At 38.2% G+C, this 18,623-nt stretch overlaps 1 protein-coding gene across 1 annotated transcript in view; it reads left to right on the forward strand.

The window, feature by feature from the left end:
- The first annotated feature begins 7,934 nt into the window (after positions 1-7,934).
- The window catches only part of LOC136259048 (IgGFc-binding protein-like), a 67,033-nt gene continuing 56,344 nt past the window's right edge, over positions 7,935-18,623 (forward strand). Inside the window, exons 1-6 of the mRNA XM_066052496.1 lie at positions 7,935-8,122; positions 13,311-14,652; positions 14,733-15,002; positions 15,369-15,662; positions 15,819-16,127; positions 16,841-17,149. Coding sequence (XP_065908568.1) covers positions 8,003-8,122; positions 13,311-14,652; positions 14,733-15,002; positions 15,369-15,662; positions 15,819-16,127; positions 16,841-17,149 — 2,644 coding nt within the window. The 5' untranslated portion in view covers positions 7,935-8,002. The remainder of the gene's footprint in view (positions 8,123-13,310; positions 14,653-14,732; positions 15,003-15,368; positions 15,663-15,818; positions 16,128-16,840; positions 17,150-18,623) is intronic.

Raw genomic sequence — 18,623 nt, forward strand, 5'->3', positions numbered from 1 at the left:
CTGAGTATTTTTCAATGATTGTTTTCATAGGGTATATGACTGCCTGTTAAAGAATCTAAAGCTGCTCCATTGTATAACTGCTGCTATAAGACCTCTTTAAAAAATTAAAAATTTGTCCTCAATGGCATCAACTTTCCAGAGCTACTATCATTATGCAGTAACCTAAGGCACTAAAGCCTGTACAATGGTTGGCATCAAGGAAGAAAAATACAATACACCAGCAGACATGGGGCTAAGTACATTTAAAAGTACTTAAGTAAAGTACAAGTACTTTTGAGTTTGTGAAGTACAAGTACTCCAACTGAAATCACAAGAGTACTTAAGTAAAGTACGAGTACAGTACATTTTCCTATAGCAAATTTATGTAGCCATGCATTAAGCTTGAGGTACATACATGCAAGGTGCAGTTTTTATATTCACAAAACTATTACACTGCATAATAATCATTTTAAGTCTACTACACTCAGGCTTAAATTCCTTTCCTGCAATACTAAATAACTGCTTAATTGGGGTAAATGATACAAGTACTATTTTTGCCACGATGGAAAGGGAAGGATGGTGTCTGACATAGAAGGATACTAGGCACCATAAATGATAGTTTCTCAACAAATCCCTCAATATAGTAGTTACATTTAGCCTTATAGTCTACTTCAGATAAAACAGGAATTGCAAGATGTTTCATGACAGTAGGTTTTTACCATTCTCTTCAACTCCCAATTTAAATGACAGCATTGCTTTTATTAATTATATACCAGAATTCCAATTAAACAGCTGCTTGTGGCTACATTATACTTTGGTTGTACAAAGTACTAAGAGGTTGAAAACTATACAAATTCATCAAATTTATTTTCATTGACGCTCACTGTGTACAAACTACAATGTTTGCAGTACTTAAAAGTAGTGCATAAACGAATGCTAGAATTGAGCATTTGAATGTTTGAATGAAAAACTGCGGATTATTAGAATGTTTCTAATATTTAAAACCCACAATCAAAGTTTTTAATTTATTGAATCTAAGGAGTAAGACTTATTGTTGTGAGGATTCTATGTTCTTACTTGCTGAAATGCTCTTTTAACATAGACAGTAAAGTGAGTGTATACAGTAGTGAAGTAGTAGTTTTATCGCTGTAATCGACCTCACACCTGGCGCACTAACCGTCGCTTGTAGCGTTTTTGGCTTCACATACACCTGACTGTAGACAACAGGCTGTTAACTAAGTGTAAACAATAGTGAAGTATATGTTAACAACTTGACACCTTGTCCTGTACTATTTCAGCTGCACGTGACCTAATTATATACATTGGGTGCCCACGTAAAAGATTTGAATGTTATGAATTTGTATTCGAATGCTCCCAAACGAACGAACATTCGAATTTCAGAACATTCGTTTATGCACTACTTAAAAGTACTTACAAATACTTAAAAATACTTTAAGTACTCAAGTACAAGTACTTGGCAAAAATACTTGAGTATATACAGTATAAGTACAAGTACATTGCGGTAATTAAGAAAGTATTTAGTAAAGTGCAAGTACTTTCAAACTTGTACTTATGTATAAGTACTCATGTACTTGGCCCGATGTCTTCTGTGGGCTATGAGTACATGGCTTGGAAAACATGTATTCAGCCCTGATGTCACGCACATTATACCGTCTGAAGGCACATTTAATTTTGTGCATGTGTTGCTGTTATATATTGACAAGGTGCAGGGTGCACTTTAGACCTCAGGACTCATATAGAATCACCTCCAGGAAATCCCCTGTAGCATCAGGCTGTTGTACTAATAAACTTAACTACAAATGTGTTAAAAGCATGTCACACTAGGTATTAGTCTAATTTCTCTTTGACTTTTTTGTGTAGGAGTAAAAGCTCAAGCTACCTATGTCACTGATGAAATGAAACAACATGGTCTTGACGTGAATTGTCTAGAGCTCATAATTTCCAATCCCAGCAAATGTTCATGGACATTGAACAAGCCTGCTTCTACCAAATTTTACAGTGACTTACATGGTCTCCTCCAAACAAAGCGGATCCCACTTGAAGAAATTGGAATGATATACAGGGCTATAGATCCTGACCTCTGCCAAAAAACAATTGGGAACAAGGATGCATATTTCTGTGTGAGAAGAAATATTTTAATTTGTCAAACGTCTGAGATCAAGGAATCAGGAGAGTGTACATTTACTGATGAGTCTTCACAAGAAAACTATTCAGATGACGAGAATACTTCTGATGACAGGAGTAGATATTTGAAACATAATGTTGAAAGGAGAGAAAAGCGTGCACAGTCAAAAATTAAACAGTTGCAGACCTCACTCAACTACCTTAAGCATCTCAGTAGCAAACAAGAGAAAGAATTATATCAATCATCAGCAGCCATGAAGGAATACATGGAACTTGTTCATGACAGGAATTCACAAATCAAGCACTTGGAGAATTCAATCAGGCACATTGATGAAATGAATTGCATTTTAAAGTATGAATTGGCTGACTTGCGCAGTAAAACAGATAATCTCCATGAAAGCCATGAAGCTCAAATTTCACAGTTATCTGAACAAATCAAAGAATTTCAAATGCACTCTAAAGTTTCGACTTTCCATTCTCATTCATATACTATCAATGTGAGGGAGCTTTACTATTCACTGTTGTCATTGCGTCTACCCCCTGCAAGGATTTCTCCTATTGTACAAAATGTCATCTGTCGTCTGATGCCTTCACTGAATGTCCGGCTTCCTGGGAAATCTTGTGCTGCATACATGCGCAGTGCAGAAATGTCTACCATTAGCAGTATACAAAAGGCCTCTGAACTAGCAAATTCAGAACAATGGCATCTATATAGTGATGGTACCACACTTCAACAAACAAAGAAAGTGGCATTTTTGATAAATGGAATTGTGTTGGGAGTGCATGATGTGTCTGATGGATCTTCTCAAGCAGCATTAGATGCACTTAAAGCTGAGCTTCACAAGATGGGTGAATCTATTAGTCGCATTGTATCATCTACTTCTGATGGTGCATCAACACAGCTTAAATTTAATCGCCTTCTGGAGAAGGAGAGTGGAAAATCACAAGGTACTGTTGTTGAAAACAAGTGTGCCATGCATTTGGGCATTAATCTGAGACATGCTCAAGTAAAAGCAATGGAGGGCACAGAAGCAACAGATGGTTATGACAGTGAAGGCAGTATGGATGAATTCGTAGATAAGGAAAAACCTAAGAAAAGGCACAGTGATATTGATTGTTTTGTTCATGAAGTTTGCAAAGCCTTTGGACATTTGGGATGTCCAGAGTATGGACAAGGATCATCTTTTCGGGTATTCCTTGCTAGTAAAATTAAACAGAGTTGTGGTGAGGAAAAGGAATATTATGCCAAGGCAGAGATGGTATTCTTTGAGAGACAAGTGGGAAGTAGGTACTACGTAACTTTTTGCAATGCTGGGCGTGTATTTTATATGAAGAGAGCAATGATAGCATTTTTAAAGGAACAAGAACTAATTAAATCTCTGAACCAGTTGGAATCTGCTTGTCTTAATAGGCTGCAAGATCCTCTGCTTATAACTAAGACACGCATGGAAGGATTAATGTTTGATCGGGTCTATGCTGATTTGATGATGCTGGTTAAAAGTAAAAAACTAAATAAAACAGCAATGGATATGAATGTTCACTGTGAAGAATTGCTAGATTTTCTGCAAAGGCTGATTGGTGAACCTTCATCACTTCTTGACAGAGAACACATTGTATTTCCAAATGAGCCCAGATTATATTCAGATGACAAATTACTAAACCACAGGCTAAGGAGTAAGTACAAACCCATTCAGGAAATGCTCTATCAAGATGCTTGTGAAACTTCACTATCCTCATTGGTATGTGGAGCAAGCAAGGCAATGAGCGAGAAACTCAAATCTTACAACAAGGATCACCTACATGGGGGACATTACTATGATCCAGATTTAGAAACAAAGAAGATTTTATCAGAACTTCAACCACATAATGATAAAACTGAAAGTGTTTTTGGTACAAATGATTGGTTGCATCGAATTTTACCAAATATGGCACAGGCAACACGCTCAGCTATGATAGAATTCTCATACAATGAAACTATGGAATGGTTAAAAAGTCAAGGTGAATAGCAGAAACGCAGTCTTATTACCTTAGCTCAGAAATGCAGGCATTTAGTCATTGAACAATCAAGAAGTGATTCCAGACAACTTTTTGAGAAGAAAATGGTGCAACGAGCCAGGCTAATTGAGAAAGGAAGAGAAAAGGCAAAAAAAGTTGCAGCAGCTATAGATGACTTGAAGACTGACATCCTTATAACAACAGTTGAAGACCTCCAAACAAGAGAAGCTGCAATTGTATCACTCTCACTTCCTGAAACAGTTAAAGAAGCTGAACTAAAAGCTCTGGTGAAAAGACAAATTCAATTGCGCATGAAAGTATACAAACAGAAGGGTGTTAGAGTACTTCTAACAGACAATGGGAAAGAAAAGTCTGGTTCTAGGCTTTTGAAAGATTTGTCGGATATAATTATCAAACACCCACTACAAATTGAAGTAAATTCTGAGCAGCCTTTTCATCAAATGCTTCATGTAGTTTTCAACAGACCTTCGTTCTTAGCTAGTTGTAGAATCAAACATAGATTTGAAGAAGATGGGTCTTTAGTTTGGTATGAAGCAAAAATACTGTCATGCAGGAAACAACAAGTAAGGGTGCATTACCCTGACACAGATGAATTGTGTCAGTTTACACTTGATGAGATTAAGGATGACTTTTATTTTGGTGATTTGTGGATTGTGTAGTGCCAGAATTTTTGCTACATATATAGTTGTCATTGTTTACATTTTCTTAAAGTTGTCATTGTCGATATTACTTCATAGTACATACATGGTTTTTTTTGTAATAACACAATATAACTTTATTGTCTAGTCAAGTGTACTTATTTCAACATTCATAATTATCATCACACAATAATAAGTCACACATTAAAGAAACTGTCAAACAGAGGAGGTTCACGTGTCATAACCTGCTATGTGAAAATTCTAAACCAAACATGTTAGCATATTTCAAGCTAGAAAAACATGCATTGTGCTGGGATTCCTGACAAAAAAATAGTTTTGGTATGAGGTGTCAAAGTTGAATTGGTTCAAGATCATAACATGTAACCAACCTCTGTATTAAGACCTATAGATAACTAGCAGTTGTGATATGTCACTAAATACACTGAGTTCTAGAAGCAATGTCTCTTATGTAATACATCAAGTTTGTTCAAGGTCTAACAATGATGAAACCTGTGCCATATGTTCATAGACTCCCTCTATAGTAGCAACACAGCCATTTCTAAAAAAGGCTGCAGATCTGGGTATGTCTTTATGGTAATTTCCACCTTTTCTAGTAATTTGGTGTTGTGAGATTTTGGTACACTTGACTGCTCCAAACTGTGTTTATCACCTTTGTGACTTGCCCTCGGAGCACCTTTGGCCGCTTTGCCTTTGTCTGCCATATCAGTCCTGAAATATATGCAATAGTAATAAATGGCTTGTAACTACGATGTTCAGAGTGTACCAAGGATGTTCTAACCTCACGATATGCATAGAAACACACCGCATATACTGGGCACTAGCTAGAACTGTAGAACTTTCAAAGTATTTACAAGCCGGCGCTATTACAAGGCGAAAGCCGGATTCATTCTCTATGAAAGACCAGTTAATATATATTTTTTAAATCATTGTACACGTTTACATATACATAGAGGAGCTCACCTAATATCGGACGGGCTCCAATATCGGACGCCATTTCTCCTAAACTACAATGAACATTCAAACATTCTGCACATCTCCAAGAAGGCCAATGCTTCATCAACTTGTGTACCAAGTTTCAGATCTCTCGGGTTCTTAGTCTCGGTACAGCAGTCTTTTGAAGACAAGTCCGAATTATACGTACAATTGGAAAAACGCTCAATTCAAGGACAGCCATTGTTTGCAGATCACACTTGTATTAAATCAAAAATTGCATACTTTCAGATTGTAGGGCTACTCATTTACTTTCTAAATATGTATGGTTTATTTCATTTAAAGTATTGTACTGATGAGTTATAGACCAAAGAAAAGAGGCTGTCACTGGAGCAATAATCGCCCTAACTCAAAATTGTAAACAATGCTTTGAAAATATTTTAAAGTGGATAATTGCATACAATTAATCATTTACAAGTTGTCAAGCAACTTTTCCAATAAATTCACTGTCCTCCAGACTTAAAGTATTATAGGAATACCAAAACCCTCTAATAGAGCAGTCAAATACCCTAATATAACAGTCACCAATTTTTTTGCAAAAAGGTGGTGTAAATCAATTCTACATAATGCTTATATGCTTAAAACGTGGTTCTACGTACTTTTGTTTTATTGTTTTAGGCTTTCAGCTGAAATGATTGACTTCTTATGTTAGAGTGTTTGACAGCCATATTAAAGATTTTGCTATTTCTGCAGTCAAGTCTGCAGTATTTTATGTCTTTATAGTGTTGGATTTGCAGGAACTAGTGTTTAACAACTTTCAGTACATAATCGAAAACAATCATCCACCTTGTAGATTCAAACCATTTTTCTGATTTTCAGCAAAAATAGCTAGGGCGATTATTGCTCCAGTGACAGCCTCTTTTCTTTGGTCTATAACTCATCAGTACAATACTTCAAATGAAATAAACCATACATATTTAGAAAGTAAATGAGTAGCCCTACAATCTGAAGGTATGTGACTTTTGATTTAATGCAAGTGTGATCTGCAAACAATGGCTGTCCTTGAATTGAGCGTTTTTTCGGATTTTACGTATTATTCGGACTGGTCTTCAAAACGTTGCTGTACCGAGACCAAGAATCCGAGAGATCTGAAACTTGGTACACAAATTTATGAAGCATTGGCCTACCTGGAGATGTGCAGAATGTTTGAATATTCATTGTAGTTTAGGAGAAATAGCGTCCGATATTGGAGCCCGACCGATATTAGGTGAGCTCCTCTAATTGTTATATTTCTTACTTCAAAAATCAGTTCTACGCGCTCGGTTCTACGTCTTGAAACGCTATCAGGGGATACCGCACCTTTACGAGATTTTGGTTACGTGACCACTTTTCGGATATTTTCGTGTTTCAAAACCATGCTTATTCCAAGGGTTTAAAGCAGTTCAAAACAAAATAATCAGTTGTTTCTTTCATCTCGAAGGCTAGTCTATATGAAAATCTGTAGAAACAGCAAAACGAAGCAATTTCCAATTTTCGTTGGAAACCCTACCTACAGAACTTAGAAAAATAACGGTGAACCAAAAAGGCGAAAAAAAAATTGCAGTGTTTAAGAGGGATCGAACCCAGGATCCGAGTGTGATGGTCCATCCAGTGTACTACCGATTATGCTACCGCTGCTAGCTCCCTTGATTGCCTTCTTTTGTATCTTATAAATGTGACTAACGAAATAAGCTGTATATAGTAAGAAGAACCTAACCCTGAAGGTGAAGAAGAAACCAAAGCTGAACTCTAACCCTAACGCTAACACTACTAGACGCTTCCCCTAAAGTCTACTACTCGTGGCAACTACTGGACGCTTCCCCTAAAGTCTACTACTCGCGGCAACTACTGGACGCATCCCCTAAAGTCGACTACTCGCGGCAACTACTAGATGCGTGCCCTAAAGTCGAAGAGAGAGAGCAACAACTACAGTAGGAAGTCTGGATGCTTTTGAGCTTAATATTACGTAAGGGTTATGAAAGGTGGTGAAAAGAGTAAAACCCAAGCTAGCTAGTCTAGTTCGAAAATGTGCATATACGGGCTGAACTAGACTACACTCGGAACTATTTATAGCAATTCACCGCAATTGACCTTGACTCGTGACCCCTGAGGGCTAGGGTGTGGTCAATAGAGTCTGGAACCACAATCGTAGTGTCAGCACATGGGTGGCTTCGTGAGCTAAAAGGAAGGTGTGGAGTAGTGAAGTGACAGTAGCTACTTGTAAAGCAGCAGAAATGGCGATTGGCGCAAAATTGCTGGCGCTGTTCGCAGTGTGCTGCTTCGTCGTTCCGAATGTCTTGTCAAGTCACTTTCGAGGAGGTATCATCATGGTTCGACCAGTCTCTAATGGATATGTAAGCCGTAGCTGTACTAACCTAACTGTGTGACCTGCAAAGTAAACTGAATGCCGACCTATAGCCATAGGCGATTCTAAGGGGGGGCCATAACCCCCCCTGCTGAAAAATAACTTAAAGATCTTGGGGAGAAGTAGCAATATAGATTGGCATTGTTATTTTTAGCATTTTTCATGTCTTTCATTTGTAGCATAAATTTTAGGCTGTTCGTTTCAAGCCTTCAAATTGCAAAAAATCCTGCAGCTTCTGGGGGTTGCACCCCCAGATCCCCCTGAAATTCTGCATTATATTACAGCAAGAGTACATAAAGTACTCTTGATTACAGCCATAAAACAATAGTCATGTTGTTTCCTACTTGGCCCCCCTGTAGGTCAGGTCTAGAATCAACACTGCCTATAGCTAGGTAAGCTAATGCACTAAAAAAATGAATGCTGCATGTCTGTTTCTTGCCATTTACTTTTAAAAACTTTGGAATTTGCTACTGACAGGCCTCATTGAAGTAGGGCCACCCAGAGAAATTAAGGGCATAGGGCAAAGAGTAAAGTGGGGCCACTGGGGCAAGGAGGGTTCCACTCTGAATCACATCTTCAGCCTAGCTGTAAGTCAAAGACCAAAGTAGCCAAAAAAGGGTGTGCCCTAGGCTAGAGTCACGGCACCGTGACTGGACATTTTGCTGCTAAAGTCATGGCGCAGTCACCCAGAATCCACACACTAGTTGTATGAAGGTAAGTTTTTGTTGAGTTTGAGGATTGCCACGTGTCTAGTATGCCCCGAGTATTTAACTTTAGGGTACACGCCTAGTAGCTTATATGCCCCGAGCATTCGACTTTAGGGGACGCACCCAGTAATATGCCCAGAGCATTTGACTTTAGGGGACATGTATTGTACTTTAGGATTAGGGTCAGGGTTCAGGTTTGGTTTCTTCGTTACTGGTATTGCTTCTTCATGAATGACATACCTATATAAGGTACAAACTAAGGGCATAGGGTAGCTGGCAGTGTAGCTAGTTGTACAGTGGTTAGAGCACTTGGCTAGAGTATGGGAGGTCCCGGGTTCAAATCTCACTTTAGTCAAACTTTTTTTTTCATTTTCTTAGATAAGTTTTTTATTCACGTGACTCTAGGTACTGCCATAAACAAAAATAAAAAAAGCTGAGTCATAAAATGCTCACAATAGCTGCCCCTCACCAACTATATCCCCTTATTTATTACATACATAGCTTGCTACACTGCTCCTTTGAAGAATACTGTTTTTGTTCTATTACAGTATCTAGATCTTGACTGCTTCATTAGAGTATATTGATATTTTTTACATGTATTCAAGGGGCCCCTTTCAGCCGGGGAAAATGCCCCAGTTGCCCCCCCCCCCCCCCCCCCCCCCCCTGTGGGTGGCCCTGCATTGACGTTGAAGATACTGACACTTTTAGAACTAGATTACAATCGTAAATTGCATGATTGTGTACAACCTGAGCACACCAGCACTGCTGACTGCTCAGTAATTATACAACCAAATACTAAGAATAATAAGAAATGCGGCCTAGATTACATCATAAATAAAGAATAGATAAATAAATAATAAATAATGTTTGAGAAAACTGCAAAGCCTAAGGCTTTGCACTCACCGGGAATAGAATCCATGTTGAATGAAGAGACAATTGTATAATGGGCAGGTGTTTTTGTGGAGGTGATAGAAGCAATGTGATGCTTCTATTTAACATCGAGCAATACAGCTAGCACATGACACCCATTACATCGACCAGGCAGCAATCTAGACGAAGAACTACTGATATATTGTTTTCGAAATTGTTGCCAGTTGGCACACTAGTCTCAAGTCACCATGCCAGCTGCCAGTGGATGCACTCCACGTAAAGAAGGTAATTAAGGCGCACAAGACGAGGAACAGTATGTCTGTTTTTATTATGTACTTGTATTTTATATGCAAATGTATTGTAAAGGGTGTGGTATGTGTTTTAATGTTTTCTTGTATTGTTTGATTACATTTACCTTCACCTGGCTTACTAGGCTTGGCTGTCTTCCTTTATCTTGTTCACCTGGCTTGCATACTCAACTACTACAGTATTGTATATCTCCTGCAGGTTGTGTATGCATATAGTGCGTACCCATTACTGTGCCATTACCACGCCACTAATGAACCGCATTTCACTACCGGTGACCTCTAGTTGATACTGTGCTGTATATTGGCTGCATGGCTAAATACTTTTCATCTTCGGTGATGTTGCCAATAATGTATTACTATATACAATACTACAATAATGTATAGTTCTCTCCTGTATGTTTTGCATACATATATACTGTGTACACATCACTGTGCCATTGCCACACCAATGATGTACCGGCACTTAGCTACTAGTGACCTCTAGTTATGATGCCACAATTGTGTTATATCTGCATGTCACTTTAATTTTGTGACATATTGAGTTGATTTCATAATTTCAATCTTGCCTTCGCCACCTAGTTGTGTACATAGCCTCACCAGAGGGTTGTCGCATTGGTGTTTGCACTTACCAGGAGGTTGTCATGTTGGTGGTTATATGTGACCCAGTCCTGTAATAATAATAATATATTGTGACCTAATTTGGGAAAACCATTGATCTACACACATCTGAGATACACGATTTTAAACATTTCAATCCAGTACAGCTTGGGAAAGACAAAAACTGCAAGTTTAAATTTTCACTGTGAATGCAGCCAACAATGGTGTTTATTACAATTCAATCCATAGAAAGCAAGCTGTTGATATAAGCATGATTTTGAGCACCTTTTTTCACGGCGGTATCTGTAACACAAGCACGTCACCATGGGTGGTGGTGGGGGGAGCACTATTTTCAGAGGGGGCTTCAGCTGAAACCATTGCAACCCACCTGTATCCACCACTGATATAATTATACGTAGCTATGTTATACGTAACTAGCTATTTTGACTCCCACATATTGTTCATAATTATGTAGTCTATATAAATGGTTTATACAGCATTTTGGGATAGCCAGGGTAGCTTTATGCTACGGAATTACGGGACAGGGGGTAGCTAATATGGGTCGCATAGCTTAAAATTGGTCGGTTAAATCCTGCAGATTTAGATAATACCTATTCAAATCATCATATATAGTAAGGTCAACCACAAATCTAATTAGGGGATAATGTAGGTCCTTAAATTTGTTATGTCATGTTGGAAGACTATCAATAATTGTCTTTGTACCACTCACTATGCAGTAAACAGTATGAAGATATCAAGTGTATATAAAGTCAAATAATCTGTTTTAACTGTCTACAGTGTCCCTGCTACCCTAAATTTACCATAATCAAATAGTCAACCTTACAAGTACAGTGTCTCAACACCCCCACATAAAATCATCTCATAATACACACACCTACAGTGTTCCAGTAAAATGATCATGCAGACCACACATGATAGGAAAATTTTAGAAGTGTAGTTTATGTGTCCTGTTAGTAGTGTGAAATACCAGGGTTACAGTTTTAGATGATATCAATGCTTTGAAGTTAAGTGTCTCATATTATACCACCACTACTCTAGCTATTCACCTGGCAGCCTGACAAAACTATTTATTCTTTGCTATACTGGCAGTCACCTATCAAAACTCAAGTACCAAGCACACTAACTATTATTGTAGCTAAGACGTTGCTGACAGGTGCCTTTTGGCATACCGCAGTGTGTACAATGTACACATCATGGACTTACCTTTGTCGTCTTATTTCTTCTCTATGACAGCACACCCCAACTATCAAAGTGAATTAGCCATTACGCTTCATTTCAGCTATGTTTGGCCCATTACAAACATTAATTGAAGAAAACCATGCAAGCTTGTAGCCTTAGCAATTATTGAGTTGCGCTTGTCTGAAGGCATCAAGCAGTTAGTTAGTCCATCAGTGGAAAATTCTGTTAATAAAAATATTATATTTTATACATTCTGTAGCAACTTATCAGAGGAATATTTGGCCACTCTAAAGACACTTTTAGGCTTGGTACTACCTAACCAAAACTGCCAAGGGGCCATGAGGGTGTTGTGAAGCTGGTTTCTGGTTCTGAGAAAGTGCATATACATCCATAATCCCTAATATGCACTTACTACCTGATAAATATTAATTTTCACCTTTTGCAGACTTGTAAATCATTAGAGGGATTAATCAGCACCATTTAAGCCCTAATTTTACTTTATTCTTTTGCTCTGTCTCTATAGAAACTGCTGATAGGTGTGGGTGTAAAATTTTTGTAGAGTATTTTTGTAAGTGACTGCTAGTGGCCTAGTGCTGTTTAAGTCTGGCCATGAATTATAGTGGATCAATCTGATACTGCAACTCACAAATAGATTGTAAGTTGGCTTTTATAGGTTTATTTTTGTGTTCTATAATACAGTTCACGTAACATGAAGCCCAATATAATACCATCAAGGACCAGTATCTGAAGGTACATAAATGTCCTTTGCAGGTTATTTCCTGGGTATTATGTAATCAAGGAAATTTTTCATTTTGAAGGTAGACTATCATTAGTTAGTTGCACTGTTAATTCTATCATTGAGATAAAATGGGAGATGATGATCTGAGGATACCAAACTTTTGAACTCCCAAGACACGCCAGGGTGTTAATGTGTTTCTTTATGCATATTCATTGTGAGTGATAATCAGCTGTTTGTTAAGTAAAACATCATAGAACAAGCACTATTAGAAATTACATTAAAACTATCCAGAGCAACAATCAGACTCTAAAAATTAGTTAAAGAACATGTGCATGCATATATGTACATTACACATCCTCCCCTACAAAATGATACAACACATGATCATTTAACAGTAGGATACAAAAAGAAAAATCTAGTATTACAATATGAGGTTGACATGCTCTTACTGAAAGTTTAAGCCAATGTTTGAGAATTTGAACTTTTGTGAAGACAGAATCTGTAAGTTATGAGGAAAGCAATCTGAAGGAACAGTATGCATGTCTTAAAGAACAGCTTCAGGTATACAACTCATATAGTGTAATTTTTGGTTCTGAGCAACTTTTAAGTTGATTTTGATGATGTTATCAAGTGAGACCATTGGATATGTATTTTCCTTCTTTATTCACTCTGTGTTCTGGATCAAAAAATATCATTGCATGGTCATGACCATATCCTAGCATACATTATATTGATTGCATGTGTTCTTACATACAGATTGAGATTACGTACTATATTTCATGGCGAAGAACATCCCAAGGACCATATTGCACTTCCAGTTTAGCTAATTCATATGTGTACCCTGGTGGAAGTACCCTTAGTTGTATATCTGGCTGTTCTGGCAGTATTTCAAGAATGCGTTACGTCTGTACTGATTTTAGTAGTAATGAAGACTGGTCATTTGGTGACTACCGTTTTAATTACAGATTTTCTGGAAGTGGCACTGTTACAATAGGCACTACAGGTTATTGTTGGATTTCACCCTTTGGTTGTCAGTGGAGTTTACCAACAACGTTTTCCTTAGCAGTGCGAAGTGACACAGGACAAATTAACTCTTCACCTCGTGCTATTACATCTCCTGTTGTGCGCATACAACAAGGGTGTAACAGCATTATTGCTCTACCAGTCAGTGATCCCGATGGTGATGTCATTCGCTGTAGATGGGCTTCAGGGAGCAGTGAATGTGGTGGTGTTTGTGGCTGGTTCCCAGGAGCAAGCCTTAATTCTGAAACATGTACTATAACATATTCTGGTAGTCGTACTGGACTTCTAGCTGCTGCAGTGATGATAGAAGACTATGCCCCTGGCACTTCATATCGTCTTAGTAGTGTGGGTCTCCAATTTTTGGTCTATATTGTTGGCTTTTCGGGATCTTGTGGCCAGGCACCTACATTCATTGATCCGACGCCACCACAGGGTACTTGCATTATTAATACTCTTGGGACAACATTTATGATACGACTGAATGCAGACTCTGGTAGTTCCAGTGTTTCAATAAGAGAAATCCAGACAGCTTCACCACGTGGATTAACTAAAAGTTCGGTTCAACGCTTATCAGGAACAAACAACTATTATGTTGATATTACTTGGAGGCCAGACTCCTCTCAAAATGGTCAAACACATTCTTTTTGTTATGCAGCTGTCAACTCAGGAGGCATATCCAGCAATCAAATTTGTATTCAAATTATGGCTGGAGCAGTTCCACCAACTCCTGCTCAGCTTGTTCTTCAACCATCCAGTGTTTCTTATCGTGTTAACTTTGACCAAGACATTCAGCGGCCAACAACAAGATCTTACATCATTTTCTATGATTTTGCCACAAATGCTGAAGTATACAGGGTTGATGCAGCTGCAGCAGCAACAGAAGTGGTATTCGATCAGCCAAGGTCAATTCTTATCAGACCAAACTATTCATTTACAAGTGGTCGAAGATACTACTTCAACTTTCAACAAGGAGTGGTCCTCAGTACACTAGGTTGTAGACCGGGTAATAATCCAATCAATGGAAGGAATTACTGGATAATCAGTAGTCCACCATCTGTCAGTGCAGACACAAATGGTAAGTCCATGTATGTGCATAGCTACAATGTATTGCCATTATTCTTAGTGCTACCCTTCACCTGTTAAATTTTCACTTAGGAAATACATTGTCTGCTGGGTTTGGATCATCAGTGACGTTGAGATTTGTAGTGACACCTGCAGTAGACCGTAGTGGCATTAGATGGACTTATGAAGACAGCACAGTTCTTAATTCATTGAATACATTGAATGGAGCACGTTTGTCATTCTCAAGTGATTACTACAGTCTAACCATCTCTAATGTAAACTGTAACAGTGGTGGAAGGTATCGACTGTCAGCCAGCAATACAGCTGGCAGTGACACTGATTACATTGATCTTTACTTAGTTGGTAAGTAGAGTTGAACAGCTATTTAAAGTTAGTAACTGTTAATGGTGAATCCCTTACATTGATTTACAACAAAGGCACCAATATATTAGTGGTTTTCACAATCTTGTGATAACAAGGTTTGGTGACTATAATAACCACTAAGGTTGGGCGTGATCAAAATTCAAAATACCCCTCACTACTTGAATGCACAGTGATGTTTCGATTGCATTTCAAACTCTACAACATTGCAAAACACTATCACTTCAAGGTTGGAAGAGAGTTGTAAAACCATTTTAGTGTTGCCTACACGGATCCACCTCTATATAGGCATCACTGGATGCAATGTTGATCTGCAATAATTCTTTAATATCATGTTTTTTATCTTAGGTCCACCACAAATTAAAAGCAGGGCTAACAATGCAACTGTGGTGGAAGGACAAACAGCAACATTTTCATTTACTACTTGTGCTGGACCTAATCCATCTTTTTCTTGGTCAAGAATTACACTAGTTGGAGGAGAGCCAACAGAACAAGTTCTTCCTGGCTCCAACAGTCATGTCCGTGTGAACAATAACATGTTAACAGTTTACCAACCACGAATAGCAGATACTGGAGAGTACACATACACCGTCACTAACAGCTATGGTTCAGCTCAAGATAATGTATTTCTAGTAGTCTCAGGTACATATACCTATTGTGTGGTGCAATGATGCTTGCTTAGACAGTATGATGTGATTATTGTCTGTGTTAGGGTTGCTTTTGTATCTTAATCACAAAGAGTTCATATGTTTATCTATACCTGTAAGTGTGTGGTAACATGTTTTACAATACCTATAGTTCCACTTGCTAATGTCGTATCACCATCAAATATTGCTGTGAACCAAGGAGACAGTGCAGTGATGAGTTGTGAATTTCAAGGGACAGGAATTAGTGGTGTCACGTGGATATCTCCCAGTGGTGCTGAACTACAAAATAATCCACCAAGTGTTACGATCTCTGAAAGTGGTCTATTTTATGTGTACAATTGGTCATCAACTGTGGAGATTTCTAATGTCATTAGAACACAACATGAGGGATGGTACACTTGTAGGGGTATGACAGAAAGTGGTCAATCTAGTCAAGTCAGAGCATACCTGACTGTACAAGGTAGAAATAATGTGTTTGAGCATATGGGGTGTGGTTGTGTTAATGTCATGTGATGTACATGTGACCAGATCATGAGTACCCAAATTCCATCATGCACGCAAACCAAACTCACCTTTTTGATCACATGCAACTACCAATTCTTATCCTCACCTTTGTGAATAAATGCTGTTGAGGTTGCTTTCATATGTCCTTGGATGTGTACATGGTATATACTTAACATACTATTATACATATATAAACCCCTAAGTGTGAATTTGTTAGTATGAGATATACAAGTTTGTACATAAACATCCACAACTGTGGTTAACATTCTTAGCACCACTAAAAGAGTAGCGATTAACTTAACACCATCAAAAATAGTGATTCTAAAATATCTAGTCACCCAATGAGCCTGGAACATGTTTGTAGTGTGCACATACCCACATACAAACAAGCACAAATACAGTAAAATTATCCTGTCAAAACAGGAAAACCATGTGGTTTGATGGTTTATATAGGAAGTGTTGACCATGTGCATCTTTAAAACCAACAGGGGAACATTATGGTTTTTCTTGTTATGCAACATTATTGCAACAAATAAAGCTGTACAAAGAAATGATGTATGTACAGTACATATAAGTCTGATGCATGTACTATACATGGATGTGTATCAGTTTATTTAAGATGCAGCATCACATGTATTTCTATACACTTGCTGTACTTCTATGTTACAGTGCGACCTACAGTTCAGAGCACCATTTCTGAAAGACACATCTCAGAGTTAGAAGGCGAACGCATTATACTAACATTCAGTATACTCAATGCAAATCCTGCAGTCACAACCAGTCAGATATTGTGGTACTTCAATGGTTCTGTGGCATTAAGACCTTTGAACACCCTCTTTGGAAATGTTCTGGTATTTTCTAATAATTACAGGACCTTGACAATAAGCAATATTAACTACAACATACAAGGAAGAATTTCACTGGTTGCAAATAATGTGGTAGGAGGTGACTCTGATTACACTGATTTAACTATAGAAGGTAATGTGCAATAGTAGACATGTGTACACTTTGTTTGTAACCAATTATACCACATGCATATGTTTTTTTTTGTGTTGAATCTGTGCATAGATGAGTGTGTGTATGACAGAATGTTAACATGCTACCTTCATGACACATCATGACACGTTACGGCATGCCCTACACAAGCCACCCTTCCACCGCACCAAGCTCTAAACACAGTACTTCACATGATTATTATTATTATTATTATTATTATTATTATTATTAGCACTTTACAGTGACCAGCACTGAAGGTCTGACAGCAACATGTGCTGCAGCCTTAGGATTACCTAACCTAATTTCAGGGACTTAGACCTAATGACTTGACTTACCGACTGACTGATAAGGTGTAACAGAAAAGGGACCAAAGTAAGGAAAAAAATCCCTCCAATCCCAGGATTCGAACTGCAGATCACCCAATGTCTAGTCGGGGCCACACTCAGTCTTCCTCCAGGAGGGATGGATTTTCTTCCTTAAACCTAAGTATTTATTAAAACTAACTACATAGAAACATCACTTCACATACATGTATACACATACGTACATACAACTCTTTGGGGGAGGTAGGGCAACTGAGGTGAGGCGCATTTACTTGAAGGGGAATCGTGTGTTATCACTGTCCCAGTTGTGCCATGCTTAATGCTATCTTTGATGATGTAACTTACAAGACATTAATAACTCCCAACAGTACATACACCCAACAGTGCCTACGCCCACCATTACCTACACCCAACAGTGCCTATTCCCAATTGTGACTTCACCCAATAGTGCCTACACCCGACAGTACTCACAGCCCACAGTACCTACACCCAATATTACAACACTCTAGTATTACCAACATTCAGTCGCAGCCAACATTACAAACATCCAGTCGCAACAAACATTACAAATATCAAGTCGCAACAAACGTTACAACATTTAGTCACAACAAACATTACGAACATTCAGTTGCAACAAACATCGCACATATAATCGCAACACATAAGCACATATAATCGCAACACATAACCACATTTAGCCGCAGCAAACATAGGCACATCCAGTCGCAACAAAAGTAACCAGTTTGAAAATTGCATTTATTGGTAAGTCGCATTAGTGATAACACACGCATCTTTGGACTGAATTATTTTTAACTAAGTATAGCAATTTGCACCCCACCCCAGCTGCCAATTACATCTCAAGAAAGCAGGCTAGCAGGGAGGGTGGGAAACTTCTCTAGTTAGATTTCTAAGGGCTGAGAAACTAAAATCGGGTACCAAACGCACAGATGACACAAATAGACAATTGTGGCAGATACAACTCAGTTCCACTACTATATAGGGAATGTGGAATTTAATTATGACATGCACTTATGCAACCAGATGACAGATGGTGCTAAAACTTGATTTCTGCTCCTGACCCACCGCTCCAGGAAGCTAGCCTGTTAACTTTTGTTTGTTGCTGAGGCAACAAA

The sequence above is a fragment of the Dysidea avara genome, chromosome 1 (assembly GCF_963678975.1).
Source record: "Dysidea avara chromosome 1, odDysAvar1.4, whole genome shotgun sequence".
NCBI classification, from domain to species: Eukaryota; Metazoa; Porifera; class Demospongiae; order Dictyoceratida; family Dysideidae; genus Dysidea; species Dysidea avara.